Source organism: Meles meles, chromosome 6, assembly GCF_922984935.1.
Source record: "Meles meles chromosome 6, mMelMel3.1 paternal haplotype, whole genome shotgun sequence".
In the NCBI taxonomy this organism is placed as follows: Eukaryota; Metazoa; Chordata; class Mammalia; order Carnivora; family Mustelidae; genus Meles; species Meles meles.
The window spans coordinates 54830478-54843714 of record NC_060071.1 but is presented as its reverse complement, the minus strand read 5'-3'; the positions used below and the strand labels follow the sequence as shown (position 1 = coordinate 54843714).

Here is a 13237-nt window from a genome sequence, read left to right as displayed (position 1 = left end):
ATCTAAGACTGCAAGGGTGACCTTGCCAAGAAAGAGTCGACTAAGAAGAAGCTTCTAGTGTGTCTGATGGGCAAAAAATGGCCTTCAAAAGAAGCTTCTAAGGGAGTTGCATTTGCTGTGGTCTGAGAGGACTGAGAAACATCTCTTATTCATACACATACACATGTACTTACACAGGAACACAACACACATAAGACATGTCCTGAACCTGTCACTGGCTAAAATTCCACAAGGAAAAACATTCTTTAAAACTTTAAAATAAGTCTAATTTATAAGATTTACATAGGAGTGTAACATCTAGCAGAATAAGCCCTGAACAGCTTAGAATAGCTTATGTTTTGGTAGCATTTTATAATTTTTAAACTGCTTTTGCATATATAATTTTATTCAATTTTCAGGTCATCCTGGGTGTGGAAGTATGATTATTCATATTTTAAAAAGAAAGAAACATAGTCTCAGAACTTAAGCTATTTCCTGAGAAAATACTCCTTAGGCAATACAAAGCCAAGAACTGTAATGTCTCCAAATGTGTGCTCTGCCATACCAGTGGGTCCCAAACCCAGGTGGAACCCACACATTTCAAAGGCTCCCTCATATGGTTCTAATAATATCAAACCCTGGAGCCCATATGACACCATCCTACATACAAAGAATAGATACTAATGGCCTATAAATGGTCACTTCATGTAACTAAATTGGAACATGCTTAAAGTCACTCTGTTGTTATTTTCATAGCTGGCTTCAAAGCCTCATGTTCTCTCATTTCTCTCACTTATCCTATAGCACTGTTTTGTTTTGTTTTGTTTTTAAGATTTTTTTTTATTTATTTGACAGACAAAGATCACAAGTAGGCAGAGATCAGGCAGAGAGAGAGGAGGAAGCAGGCTCTCCACTGAACAAAGAGCCCGATGAAGGACTCGATCCCAGGACCCTGGGATCATGACCTGAGCCAAAGGCAGAGGCTTTAACCCACTGAGCCACCCAGGTGCCCTGATAGTACTGTTTTGTCCAGTAAAGCTGTCAATTCTAATTTGTTTTGTAGTTGAATTGCCAACATCAATGTTTATATCTCAGTTTACCTTCAGTCAGCCACCATATGTATAGGCTAGACAACAGAGAATGTTCTCCAAAGCTGGGCACACTGGACACCCCAATGAGAGATGCAGAAAGGAAGTACCTGAATTTCTATTTTAATGTAAAGAAAACTTTTCTCAAAATATTTACCAATATTTAGTATATAGATTGACAGTGGTCTGTATGCTGTTTAAAAGTGAAGAGTCAATTATAGAAGAGTATACTGAACAAATGTATTGTTGGAGCACCCAAAAAAAAAAAAAAAAACCCTTGGTCCAGGCTCCCTCTCCTATCAAGAGAATGCGCTGTCTCCTGGGGAGGAGTCAGGAGGCATAATTCCCTCCGTGCATGTAACTTCTGCTGTAATCCTCACAGGACAGAAGGAAATGACTTCAGAGACCAGAAATATTTCTCACACTGTGAGCGAATTCATCCTCTTGGGCTTCCCTTGCCGCTGGGAAATACAGTTCCTCCTCTTTTCCATATTCTTTGTGACTTATATCCTGACACTCCTTGGAAACATGGCCATCGTGTGTGCAGTGCGCTGGGACCGCCGGCTGCACACCCCGATGTACATTCTGCTGGCCAACTTCTCCTTCCTGGAAATCTGCTATGTCAACTCTGATGTGCCCAACATGCTGGCCAACTTCCTCTCCCAGACCAAAAGCATCTCCTTTGCTCGGTGCTTCCTCCAGTTGTACTTCTTCTTCTCACTGGGCACAACTGAATGTTTATTTCTGTCCATCATGGCCTATGACCGGTTCCTGGCAATCTGCCACCCCCTGCACTATCCCATAGTCATGACTATTAAGTTTTGCTGCAGCCTGGTCATTTTTTGCTGGGTCTATGGTTTTCTCTGGTTTCTGATCCCAGTGATACTTGTTACCCAGCTACCATTTTGTGGCCCAAATGTAATTGATGACTTTCTGTGTGACCTGGGTCCTCTGCTGGCCTTGGCTTCAGCCTGTGTCCCAATCCCAGGGACAGTCCTCATATGTGGCACCATGAGTTCCCTCCTCATCTTTGCTACCTCTTTCTACATTATAGGTTCCTATACCCTAGTGCTGAGGGCCGTAGTGCAGGTGCCCTCAGTTGTTGGCCGGAAGAAGGCCTTTTCTACCTGCTCCTCTCATCTGGCTGTTGTGTTTCTCTTCTACGGTTCTGTCATGATGACATATGTGAGCCCAGGGTCAGGACAAGCAGAGGGAATGCAGAAGTTCACTACTCTATTCTACTCAGTTTTGACCCCCTTTTTCAACCCCATGATCTACAGCCTCCGGAATAAAGAAATGAAGGATGCCTTGAAGAAAGTTCTAGGAGTTTCATAAAACTGGTCTGTAATGTTAATGTCTTATTCCCAGATGAGTTCAGACTGTGAGCTTCCTGTCAGTAAACAGTTAAGAAACTGGCAAACAGATGTGAACATTTTGAAGAATGTGTTTCAAAATTCTAAATATCCAGTCATCAATGAAGCCTTTCCCCAGGTGAAATTAACTGTCTTTTCCATAACACATTGTGTGTACTTCTATTGAACATGATTTTCTTCTTGTGTTTTAGTTAGCTATTCATAAATCAGTCCTACATGCCTCCCTATTCTTAATAGACTGTCAATTTTTTAAGAGCAGGGCCTATGTTTTACTAATTTCTATAACTCTAGAACCCAATATCACACCTAGCACAAAAATTTCAATAATGTCACTTTTAATAAAGAAAATAAATTTGTTCATATTTACTCACTAGATTCTGTCATCCTTGTCATCCTATCAACAATCAGAATAATATCTAAAGAAATTATGAGAACTCCATAACAATCTACATTTTACATATCCTACGGATGGAATGAGAAAACTTCTAGATGTGAAGTTAGTCTAAAGTAGTTGGACCAATCATTAAATGATTATCAAATCAGTGGAAGAGCTTCACCAAGATGAAAGTTAATTTCTTAAGAAATTACCTGCTTCCTTCTCTTCGTCAAGCCCTTTATTCAATAATGCAACTGCTTTATTTTATTTTCTTCTTATTAACCATGCTGTCACTCCTGCACATTTGAAAATATATTATACAACTCTCACAACTGAAAATGTGGTTTGGGGATCATTAGCTGGGCATCCCTGGGGATCTTCTTAGAAGGTAGAATCTCAGGACCCATCTCAGGCCTATTGAAGTAGAATCTGCATTTTATCCTCATGAGTTATTACACACACTAAAGTTGGAAAACCACTGATTTACAGCTGATTCGCTGTTGGCTCACAGTAATCACAACCACACGTAGTTCTAAAGATAGCTACCTCCACTCAAACAGTGGTTCGCAACTGTTTGACTCAGATATGGGGTGGAGTATAGACACAGGTATTCTGAAAATCTCCCTAGGAAACTGTAATACAGAGAGAGGGCCGGGAATCACTGCATTCAAATTTAGGGACTTCTATGGTGTGCCTGTGTGGTTCGGTCATTTAAGCATCCAACTCTTGATTTCAGCTCAGGTCATGATCTCAAGGTTGTGAGATCAAGCCCCACGTAGTCTCCACACATGACATGGAGCCTGCTTAAAGATTCTCTCTCTCTCTCTACCCTACACCCCCCCTTCCCTCTCAAAAAGAAAAAAAAAATAGGGTCTTCTAAATTCTACAATAACACGGAATGAGACCACATCCATCCACATTCCTTTTCTTTTCAAACTCCCCCTTGGTACAAATCAACCAACTTGAATATTAGAAAGGAATAAGGCATGTTATAACACCAGCATAATAATCACTACTTTGCTAAAAACATTTTTGTTTTTGAAACTTTTTTTGAATATTTTTGCACATTTACATTTGGGAGATACATATATGAAAAAGAGTATGGACTAAGAAATACTGTTCTGGCACTGTACTAGCCTTTGGAATAACCAAATTAGCAATATTTCTTTCCTGTCCTCAGAGAGACTACAACCCAGTGATGGAAATAAACTTTCCTAAACTTTTTTGTTTTGTAACAGCTTGATTGAAAAACAGTTTAGATACCATAAAATTCACCTTTTTTAAAGTGCACATTTCAGTGTTTTTAGTTTATTCCCATAATTGTGCAACTATTACCACTAACAAATTTTACAATATTTTCATAACCTCAAAAAGAACTCCCATATCCATTAGCAGGCACTCCCTACTATCCTCTCCCTTCAGCCCCTGAAAACCACTAATCTACTTTCTGTTCCTGTGGATTTTGCCTATTCTGGACATTTCGAAAAAGTGGGATCATGCGCTGTGTGGCCTGTGGCTGGTTTCCTTTACTTGCATAATGCTCATCCACAAACTCAACCACATATAGCGTGTGTGAGTACTTCATTCTTTTTATTGTAAAATAATATTCTACTGTATGGATATACCACATTTTGTTTACACATTCATCAACTGATGGACATTTAAACTATTCCCACTTTTTTGCTAATATGAATATGTTATGACCACCCATGTGCACATTTTTGTGTGAACATATATATTCATTTCTCCGGGATATATACTAGTTCACATGGGCTGCCATAACAAAATACCACAGATTGGGTGGCAAAAACAATAGAAATTTATTTTATCATAGTTCTAGAGACTGCAAGTCTAAGATCAAGGTGCCAGCAGAGTTGGTATCTGGTAATTCCTCTTTTCTTGGCTTGCAGACAACATTGTACATGCACATAGACAGGGGGTAGTATTGCTGTGTTTCTTCCTTTTCTTATAAGTACTGTAGTCTTATCAGATTAAGATCCTACCCTTATGATATCATTCAACTTTAATTACCTCCTTAAAGACCCAAGATACAAATGCAGTTGCATTGGAGATCAGGGTTTCAAATACAAATTTTGGAAGGACACAATTCAGTCCATAACAATACCTAGGTAAAACTGCTAGATCATGTAATAACTTTTTTAAAGAATTTCTGGACTGTTTACTATTTTATAATGCTACCAGCAATTATTAAGAGTTTCAAATTCTCCACATCCCAGCCACACTTGTTACTCCCTCTCTTCTTCCACTCCCTCTCTTTTTTACTTTTTTTTTTCTGACCTAGACATTATGAAGTAGTATCTCACTATAGTTTTGATTTGCATTTTCCTAATCACTATTAGGCATCTTTTCATGTAACTACTGACCATTCATGAATCTTCTTTGAAGAAATGTCAATTAAAATGCCCTGTTTTTAACTGGCTTAGTTATTTTTTATTCTTGTTGAGTTTTAAGAGTTTTTTAAATACTCTAGATGCAAGTGTTTTATCAGATAAATGATTTGCAAAAATTTTCTTCTATTCTGTGGGTTGCTTCTTGCTTTTCTTGACAGTATCATTTGCAGCGTAGAAGTTTTTTTTTTTTTATTTTGATGAAGTCTAATTCATTTGTGTGTCTCTTTTTCTTTTGGTTTGGTATCTAAGAAGCCACTGCCTAACACAACATCACAAATACTTAATGCCTGTTTTCTTCAGAGGGTTTTACAACTTTATCTCTTACATTTAAGCCTATGAACCATCTTGAAATAATTTTTGTATATGGTGGGAGATAGGGGCCCAACTTCATTCTTTAGCGTGTGGATACCCCATTGTCCTAGCCCCATTTGTTGAGACTATCCTACCCTCCCCCGCAGTAACTTGTCTCAGCACTCTTGTTGAACATTAAACCATAAATATAAGGATTTATAAAATATTCCATCCAACAACAGAATACACATTCTTCCCAAATGTGCATACATTATTCACCAAAATAGACTGTATTCTGGGCCATAAAAACTTCAACAGTTTCAAAGAATAGAAATATTGCAAAGTGTGTTATCAGACCACACTGAAATTCAAGTAGAAATCAGTAACAGAAAGACAACTGGAAAATTCCCAAATATGTGGAACTTACCACACTTCTATTCTACACATGTAGCAACAAAGCAATCTCAGGAGATTAAAAAAAAACTGAAAATAAAATCAGTATTTATTTCAGTTCATTTTAACTGAAAATTAAAATACACCTCATCAAAATTTGAGAGATGCAGCAAAATCATTATTTAGAAGCTTTATAGCACAATGATGTGGACAGAACTAGAGGGTATTACGCTAAGTGAAATAAGTCATTCAGAGAAAGACAATTATCATATGATCTCTCAGATATGAGGAATTTGAGAGCCAGGGCAGGGGGTTGTGGGGGGTAGGGAAGGAAAAAATGAAACAAGATGGGATCCAGAGGAGACAAACCATAAGAGACTCTCAATCTCACAAAACAAACTGAGGGTTGCTGGGGGGTGGGGGGTAGGGAGAGGGTGGTTGGGTTATGGACGTTGGGAAGGGTATGTGCTATGGTGAGTGCTGAGAAGTGTGTAAGCCTGATGATTCACAGATATGTACCCCCGGGGCAAATAATACATTATATGTTAATAAAAATAATTAAATAAAAAAGAAGGTTTATAGCATTAACTATATCTATTAGAAAAGAATATATAAAATTCATTGTATAATATTCTACCTTGGGAAATCTGGAGAAAGAACAATTTTACTGGAGGGAATTTATGCTAAGTGAGGTAAATCAAGCAGAGAAAAACAGTTATCATATGGTTTCACTCACATGTGGAGCATAATACCACAGAGGACCATAGGGGAAGGGAAGGAAATCTGGAGGAGGAGAAATCAGAGAGGGAGACAAACCATGAGAGACTATGGACACTGGGAAACAAACTGGGGGTTCAGAGGGGAGGGGGGAGGGGGTAACAGGGTTTTGGGTACTAAGGAAGGCATGTGTTATGATGAGCACTAGGTATTTTTTTTTAAGATTTTATTTATTTATTTGACAGAGAGATCACAAATAGGCAGAGAGGCAGGCAGGGAGAGAGGGGGAAGCAGGTTCCCTACTGCTGAGCAGAGAGCCCATGCCAGGCTTGATCGCAGCACCCCGTGATCATGACCTGAGCAGAGGGCAGAGGCTTTAACCCACTGAGCCACCCAGGCGCCCCATGAGCACTGGGTATTACACACAACTAATGAATCACTGAATGCTACATCATACATGCTGGCTAACTGAACATAACAAAAAAAGTTAAGAAATTAAAAAGAAATAAGCAACATACATAAATAGGCTAAAACAAGCAGAAAAAAAATAATAAAATTCAGAGCAGAAATCAATGAAATTGCAAACAGAAAAAATAAAATCAATGAAACAAAAGTTAGTTCTTCAAAAATATAAAAAGAAAAAAAAATATATATATAAAGAATTATTAAACCTCTAGCCAGGCTAACCAAGTTTAAAAAAAAAAAGAGAGAGAGAGAAGACAAAGATGGACATTAAAAGAACAGTGAAGAAACTCTGTAAGTTTATGTCCACAAATTTAATAATTTAGATGAATTGAACAAATTCCGCAAAAGACACAAACTACAGTTCATACAAGGAGAAATAGATAATCTGAATATATCTATACCTATATCTCTAGTATTCTTAACTGTGTATCTACTATCTATAACTATACAAAGTAAATTAATAACCTTTTAAAAACACAATCAACAAGGTCAGATGATTTTACTCATGAATAAACAAATAAATGATACCAACTTTCCACATGTATTCCAGAAAACAGAAACAAAGGGAATATTTCCTCATTCTATGGGCTCACCATTATCCTATTACCAAATGCAGGTAAAAGCATTACAACAAAAGGGAAAAGCACATGAAAAGATACTCCACATCACCCATCATTAAGGAATTACAAATCTACGTAATGAGATGCCATTATAAGCCATTAACAGGAATGGCCAAAATCCAAAAACTGACAATAGCAACTGCTGACAAAGTTTCAGAGTAACAAGAACTGCCATTCACTAGCCATTCACTGGGAATGCAAAATGATATAATCACCCTGGAAGACAATCTGGCAGGTTCCTTCAAACTACACTTAATTATACCAAACCATGAAGCAACTGCACCCCCAGGCATTCACCAAACTGACTCACAAAGAAAACCTGCACACAAATGTTTACAGTAGCTATATTCATAGTTACCAAAACCTGGAAGCAACGAAGAAGTCCTTCAGTAGGTGAGTGGACATCAAATTCTGATACACCTATACACTGGAATACCTTTCAGTAACAAAAAGAAATGAGCCATCAGGACACGAAAAAACATGGAGGTCAAGTCATTAATTTCTGTTGACAATAACTCGGAGTATTGCCACCTTAATAGTATTAAATCTTCCATCAATAACATGGGATCACTATTTATTTAGATTTATAGCAACTTCTTGCAACAATGCTTTATAGTTATCAGTACTCAAGTCTTGCCTTTTTTTTGCGAAATTAAATTGTCAGATTTTTATTCTTTTTGATGCTATTGTAAATGGAATCAGGATGCTTTTTATTTCTTTTTCTTACTGAGGAGTAGAACTTTCAGTGCAATATTAAATATAAGTAGAAAGAATATTCATCCTTGTCTTATTCCTCATGATAGGTAAGCCCTGACTATTTCACCACTAGATGTAAGGTTAGAAGAGGGTATTTTATAGATGCCTTTTAATCAGGTTGAAGAAGTTCCCTCTTATTCCTAGGTCTGTCTGTCTTCCCTCCTTTCTTTTTAAGATTTTCATCATGAAAGAATGTTGGAATTTGTAAAATGCTTTTTTGGTATCTATTGAAATGATCATATATTTTTGTCTTTATTCTGTTCATATGGTAAATAACACTAAATGATTTTCAAAGTGAAATTAACCTTGCATTCCTGTGATAGATCCACATGGTCGTGTATTTTTATGTATTACTGGATTCGTTTTGCTAGTATTTTTTGAGATATTTTTTGTCTATGTTCATAAAGAACATTGATTTGTAGTTTTATTTACTTGTGACATCTTTGACTGGTTTAAGTCTCAGAGTAATACTGGCCTCATAAAATGAGTAGGAAAGATTATTTCCTCTCTTTATTTTTGAAATTCTGTTCCTCCATTATTACCTTCTTTTGTGCAAAATATATATTTCTTATATCATTTTAATCTGCCTTTTGTTTCTTTTGTTATATTTTTAGAGTTATTTTTTTAGTGGTTTCATCTTAATCAAGTGTGGAGGGCACGTATTGTATGGAGTACTGGGTGTAGTGCATAAACAATCTTGGATCACTGAAAAAATAAAATTAAATTAAAAAATAAAATAAAAATCATTAATCTCATAAAAAATAGTATAAAAAAACTTGGCTTCAATGTACCTCTTTCCTCTACCTTCTTTATGTTTTTTATTCTCCTACAAATGACATCTTTATACATTTTAAACTCATTGACACAGTTTTTAAATTATTGTTTTATGCAGTTGTCTTTTGAATCAGGAGAGGAAAAGAGTTACAAGTAAATGTACATTTATATTATCTTCATTGTTATCTCTATTGGTGTTCTTTAGGTTTTTTTTTTATTATTATGTACAGTTAGCCAGCATATAGTAAATTGTAAGTTTTTCTTTTTTAAGATTTTATTTATTTATTGGAGAGATACAGAGAGAAAACTATAGAGCACAAGTTGGGAATAAGAAGAAGCAGGCTCCCCACAGAGCAAGAAGCCTGATGTGGGGCTCAATCCCAGGACCCTGGGATCATGACCTGAGCCCAAGGCAGATGTTTAACCGACTACTCCACCCAGGCACCTAAGTACATCCTAAGTTTTTGATGTACTGTTCAATGATTCATTAGTTGCATATAACACCCAGCACTCATCCCAACATGTGTCCTCCTTAATACCCATCACCCAGCTACCCCAAGCTACCCCAACCCCCCACCCTCCTCCCTTCTGTTACCCTCAGTTTGTTTCCCAGAGTCCATAGTCTCTCATGGTTCATCTCCCTCTCTGATTTCTTCCCATTCAGCTTTCACTCCCTTCCCCTGTGGTCCTCCACCCTATTCCTTATGTTCCACATATGAGTGAAACGATATGATAATTCTCTTTCTCTGCTTGATTTATTCCACTCAGCATATTCCCCTCCAGTTCCATCCATGATGGGTATTCCTCCTTTCTGATGGCTGAGTTATATTCCACTGTATATATGAACCACATCTTCTTTATCTTTACTTTTTTACATAGATTCTAGTCCTTACCTTTCTAACTGAAGGACTTCTTTTAACACTGCTTGTAATGCAGGTTTGCTAGCAACAAATTCTCTCCATTTTTGTTTGAGGATGTCTTAATTTTTCTTTCTTCTGTAAAAGAAAGGTTTATTAGATATAAGACTACGGGTTGACAATCTTTTTCTTTCAGTCCATTTGAAAATGCCAATTCACTCTGTTTTGGTTTCTATAGTTTTGAATAAGAGGTCAGCTGTTAATCTTATAAGATCACTACTATGTGATGAGTTGTTTTTCTTTTGCTGTTTTCCCAGTTTTTTCCATCTTCTTTCAAGAGTTTGACCCTGGTGTGCTTAGACTTGGATCTCTTTGAATTTATCCAATTGAAATTTATTAAGCTTCTTGGATGTGTTAATTCACATTTTTCATCAAATTTGGGGTATATTCAACAATTATTTGAGTATTTTCCTCCTCCTTTTTATCTCTTTTTCTCATTCTTGGACTCTCATTATATGTTGATATGCCCAATAGTATCTTACAGGTCTCTGAAACTGTTCATTTTTCCTTTTTTTTTTTTTTGGCTTTTATTTCTCATGTTGGATAATCTCAATCTATTTTTAAATTTGCTGATTCTTTCTTCTGCCTACTCAAATATTCTATTGAACCCCTCTATTAAATATTTTTATTAGTCATCGTACTTTTCAATGAAGAGTTTCCATCTGGTTCTTTTTTATACTTTGAATCTCCTTATTAATATTCTCTACATGGTGAGATATCAGTCTCATAATTTCCTTTAATTCTTTAGATATACTTTTCTTCAAATCTTTGAAGTTGTTTATAAAAGATTAAATTCTTTGCCTAGTAAGTCCCACATCTGGACTCCCCTGAGGATAGTTTCTAATGACTGCTGTTTTTGTGTTTTTTTATTTAAATTCAATTAGCAAACATATAGTACATCATTAGCTTTTGGTATAATGTCCAATGATTAATTAGTTGCATATAACACCCAGTGCTCATCACATCTATGGGCCATACTTTTCTATTTCTTTGCATGTCTTTTTTTTCATCTAAAACTGGATATTTTAAATAATATAATGTGGCAACTCTGAAAATTCAAATTTTCCCAACTTCTGCAAGTATTGCTCTTGTTGTTTCATGTGGTTGTTCTGGAAGCTGAGGACGCTGTTTGTTTCTTCAATGACTTTTTTGTGTGTGCGCTAATTCTATAAAGTCTATATCACCTGTTATATGTAGCTCCTGAAGTTTCTGTCTGGTTAATGTAGTGGTCAGATCATAATTACATAGAGATTTCTTTAAACACCTTTAACTAAAAAGTTACTCACCCTTCATAGAGGGGCTCTGTGTTAGGACAAAGCTTCAGGGTTCCAGCAGTTTATAACTCTGCATTAACTCTCATTTCCTATTTGTGTAGGGCCTCAGATGCAGCCTCAGGTAAAACATCATGGCCTTCTTAAGTCACACAGCCCTTCACATGTGGGTGGTCTTCTAGATCTCCAAGAATACACTAGGATATTTCAAAGATCACAAAAGACATCTCAGTCCCCAGACCTACTTTTTATGTTGTTCTATTTTTTTCTTTCCAGCTTCCCATTTGTCCCAGCTAATAGCACTGTCCCAAACAGCTGCAATGTTAAACTGCCTTCACTATTTTCAAAAATATCCTGGGATAAGGCTCTTCCCACTGATCAAACTCTGATTCAGGCCAAATAACAAGTCCTACAAATGCAGCTTTTCTAGGCAGCTGGAAGATGAGCGGAATAGTGAGAGTTCTCTGGTGATGAGACTTTTTGAGGAGTTACAAACCCAGTCTTCCCTCTCCAGTGGCTGCTAGTCTACTGGTTTTCACAGATACCATGGTTCAATGCTGCTGGCTTTTAAGGCTAATGGAAAGGGGGGAGGTGAGAATAAGGCCAATTAAAATGCCACAAATTTCACTCTTCTTAGCAAAATTCAGCTGTTTTACTGGAAAAAAAATTCTTGAATTGTTGCAAGCCTTTGATTAACTTCCAGAGTTGTGACAAAACTTATTGTGATAATTCCTGCTTGATGCTTTTTTGAAGGAGTGGGTTTTTGAAGACACTTACTCTTAGATTCTGGAAGTCTATTTCTAAATTTCTAGTCTCTTACAATACAATAATATGAGTTAAATAATGACTTGAATGTTATGTAGTGGAATTGTATTAATAATATCATAGAAGCAAAGTCATAGCCAATTCTGCCTATAAGGGTGAACAGAAAATATAATACAAAGGTCATGGCATTTGAGTTAGATCTTGAAAAATAAGTAGAGGTATGGACATAGATTCTGCGAAAACAATCCAATGGAAGACATTAAAAAAAATAGAATCAGTCCCATAGTAATATAGGCAGAAAGTAAATTCAAAGCACTTAGAGTTCTACAATATAAAAGAGTGTCAACTAAGGAACAGTAACCAGAGAATTATGAAGATACACATTCTCTTGATCCCCTTAATTTGGGTGACCTTTAATTTGCTCCCACCGTACACTCATCTCACCTACAGTTTATATCATGTTGTTGCTGAGAATCAATTCCATGCTTTCTTTTTCTTTTTCCTTCATAAGACATGAAGAATGAATTATTTTAACCATTTCAGCAATTTTCCAACACATTTTTCCTTTTTTGCCAGGAATTATTCTAGGTGCTGGAAATACAAAAGTGAACAAAGGCACAAGACAAAGACTTTGTTCTCATAGAGCTTACACTCTGGAGAGGACAAGAGAGTGACAAATAAAGAGGTACATAATTCCATTTACATTAAGTGATACAAACAAAATAGAATAAGGAAAGGCAAGCGGTGGGTTGTATTTCAAACAAGGTGGTCAAGAAGGTGTTTTTGAAAGAGAAAGAGATTAGAATTGATGAAAGGAAGCAATATGTGAAAACCTGGGAGAAGAATATTCTAGGAAGAAAAAAATATCTAGCATATAGACCCTCAGGATGGAGCAAAATGTGTGACTGGCTTAGAGTGAATGAGAATAAGATCATTAAAGTAGTCAGAGCCTAGAATACATAGATCTTGTAGGCAACAGTAAAGATGATGAGCGTATCTTAAGAATCTATTAATGATAATAATAACAGCACTAGTAATCAT

At 36.4% G+C, this 13237-nt stretch overlaps 1 protein-coding gene across 1 annotated transcript; it reads left to right on the top strand.

Annotated features, from left to right (window-relative positions):
• Window positions 1–1460: 1460 nt before the first annotated feature.
• Window positions 1461–2402, top strand: LOC123944376 (olfactory receptor 11H6-like). The gene has a single exon (XM_046009453.1). It carries the CDS (start codon window positions 1461–1463, stop codon window positions 2400–2402), a length of 942 nt encoding a protein of 313 aa, XP_045865409.1.
• Window positions 2403–13237: the final 10835 nt, after the last annotated feature.

Coding starts and splice junctions, on each gene's coding strand:
- LOC123944376 (XM_046009453.1), top strand. CDS start 1,461: ATGACTTCAGAGACCAGAAATATTTCTCACACTGTGAGCGAATTCATC.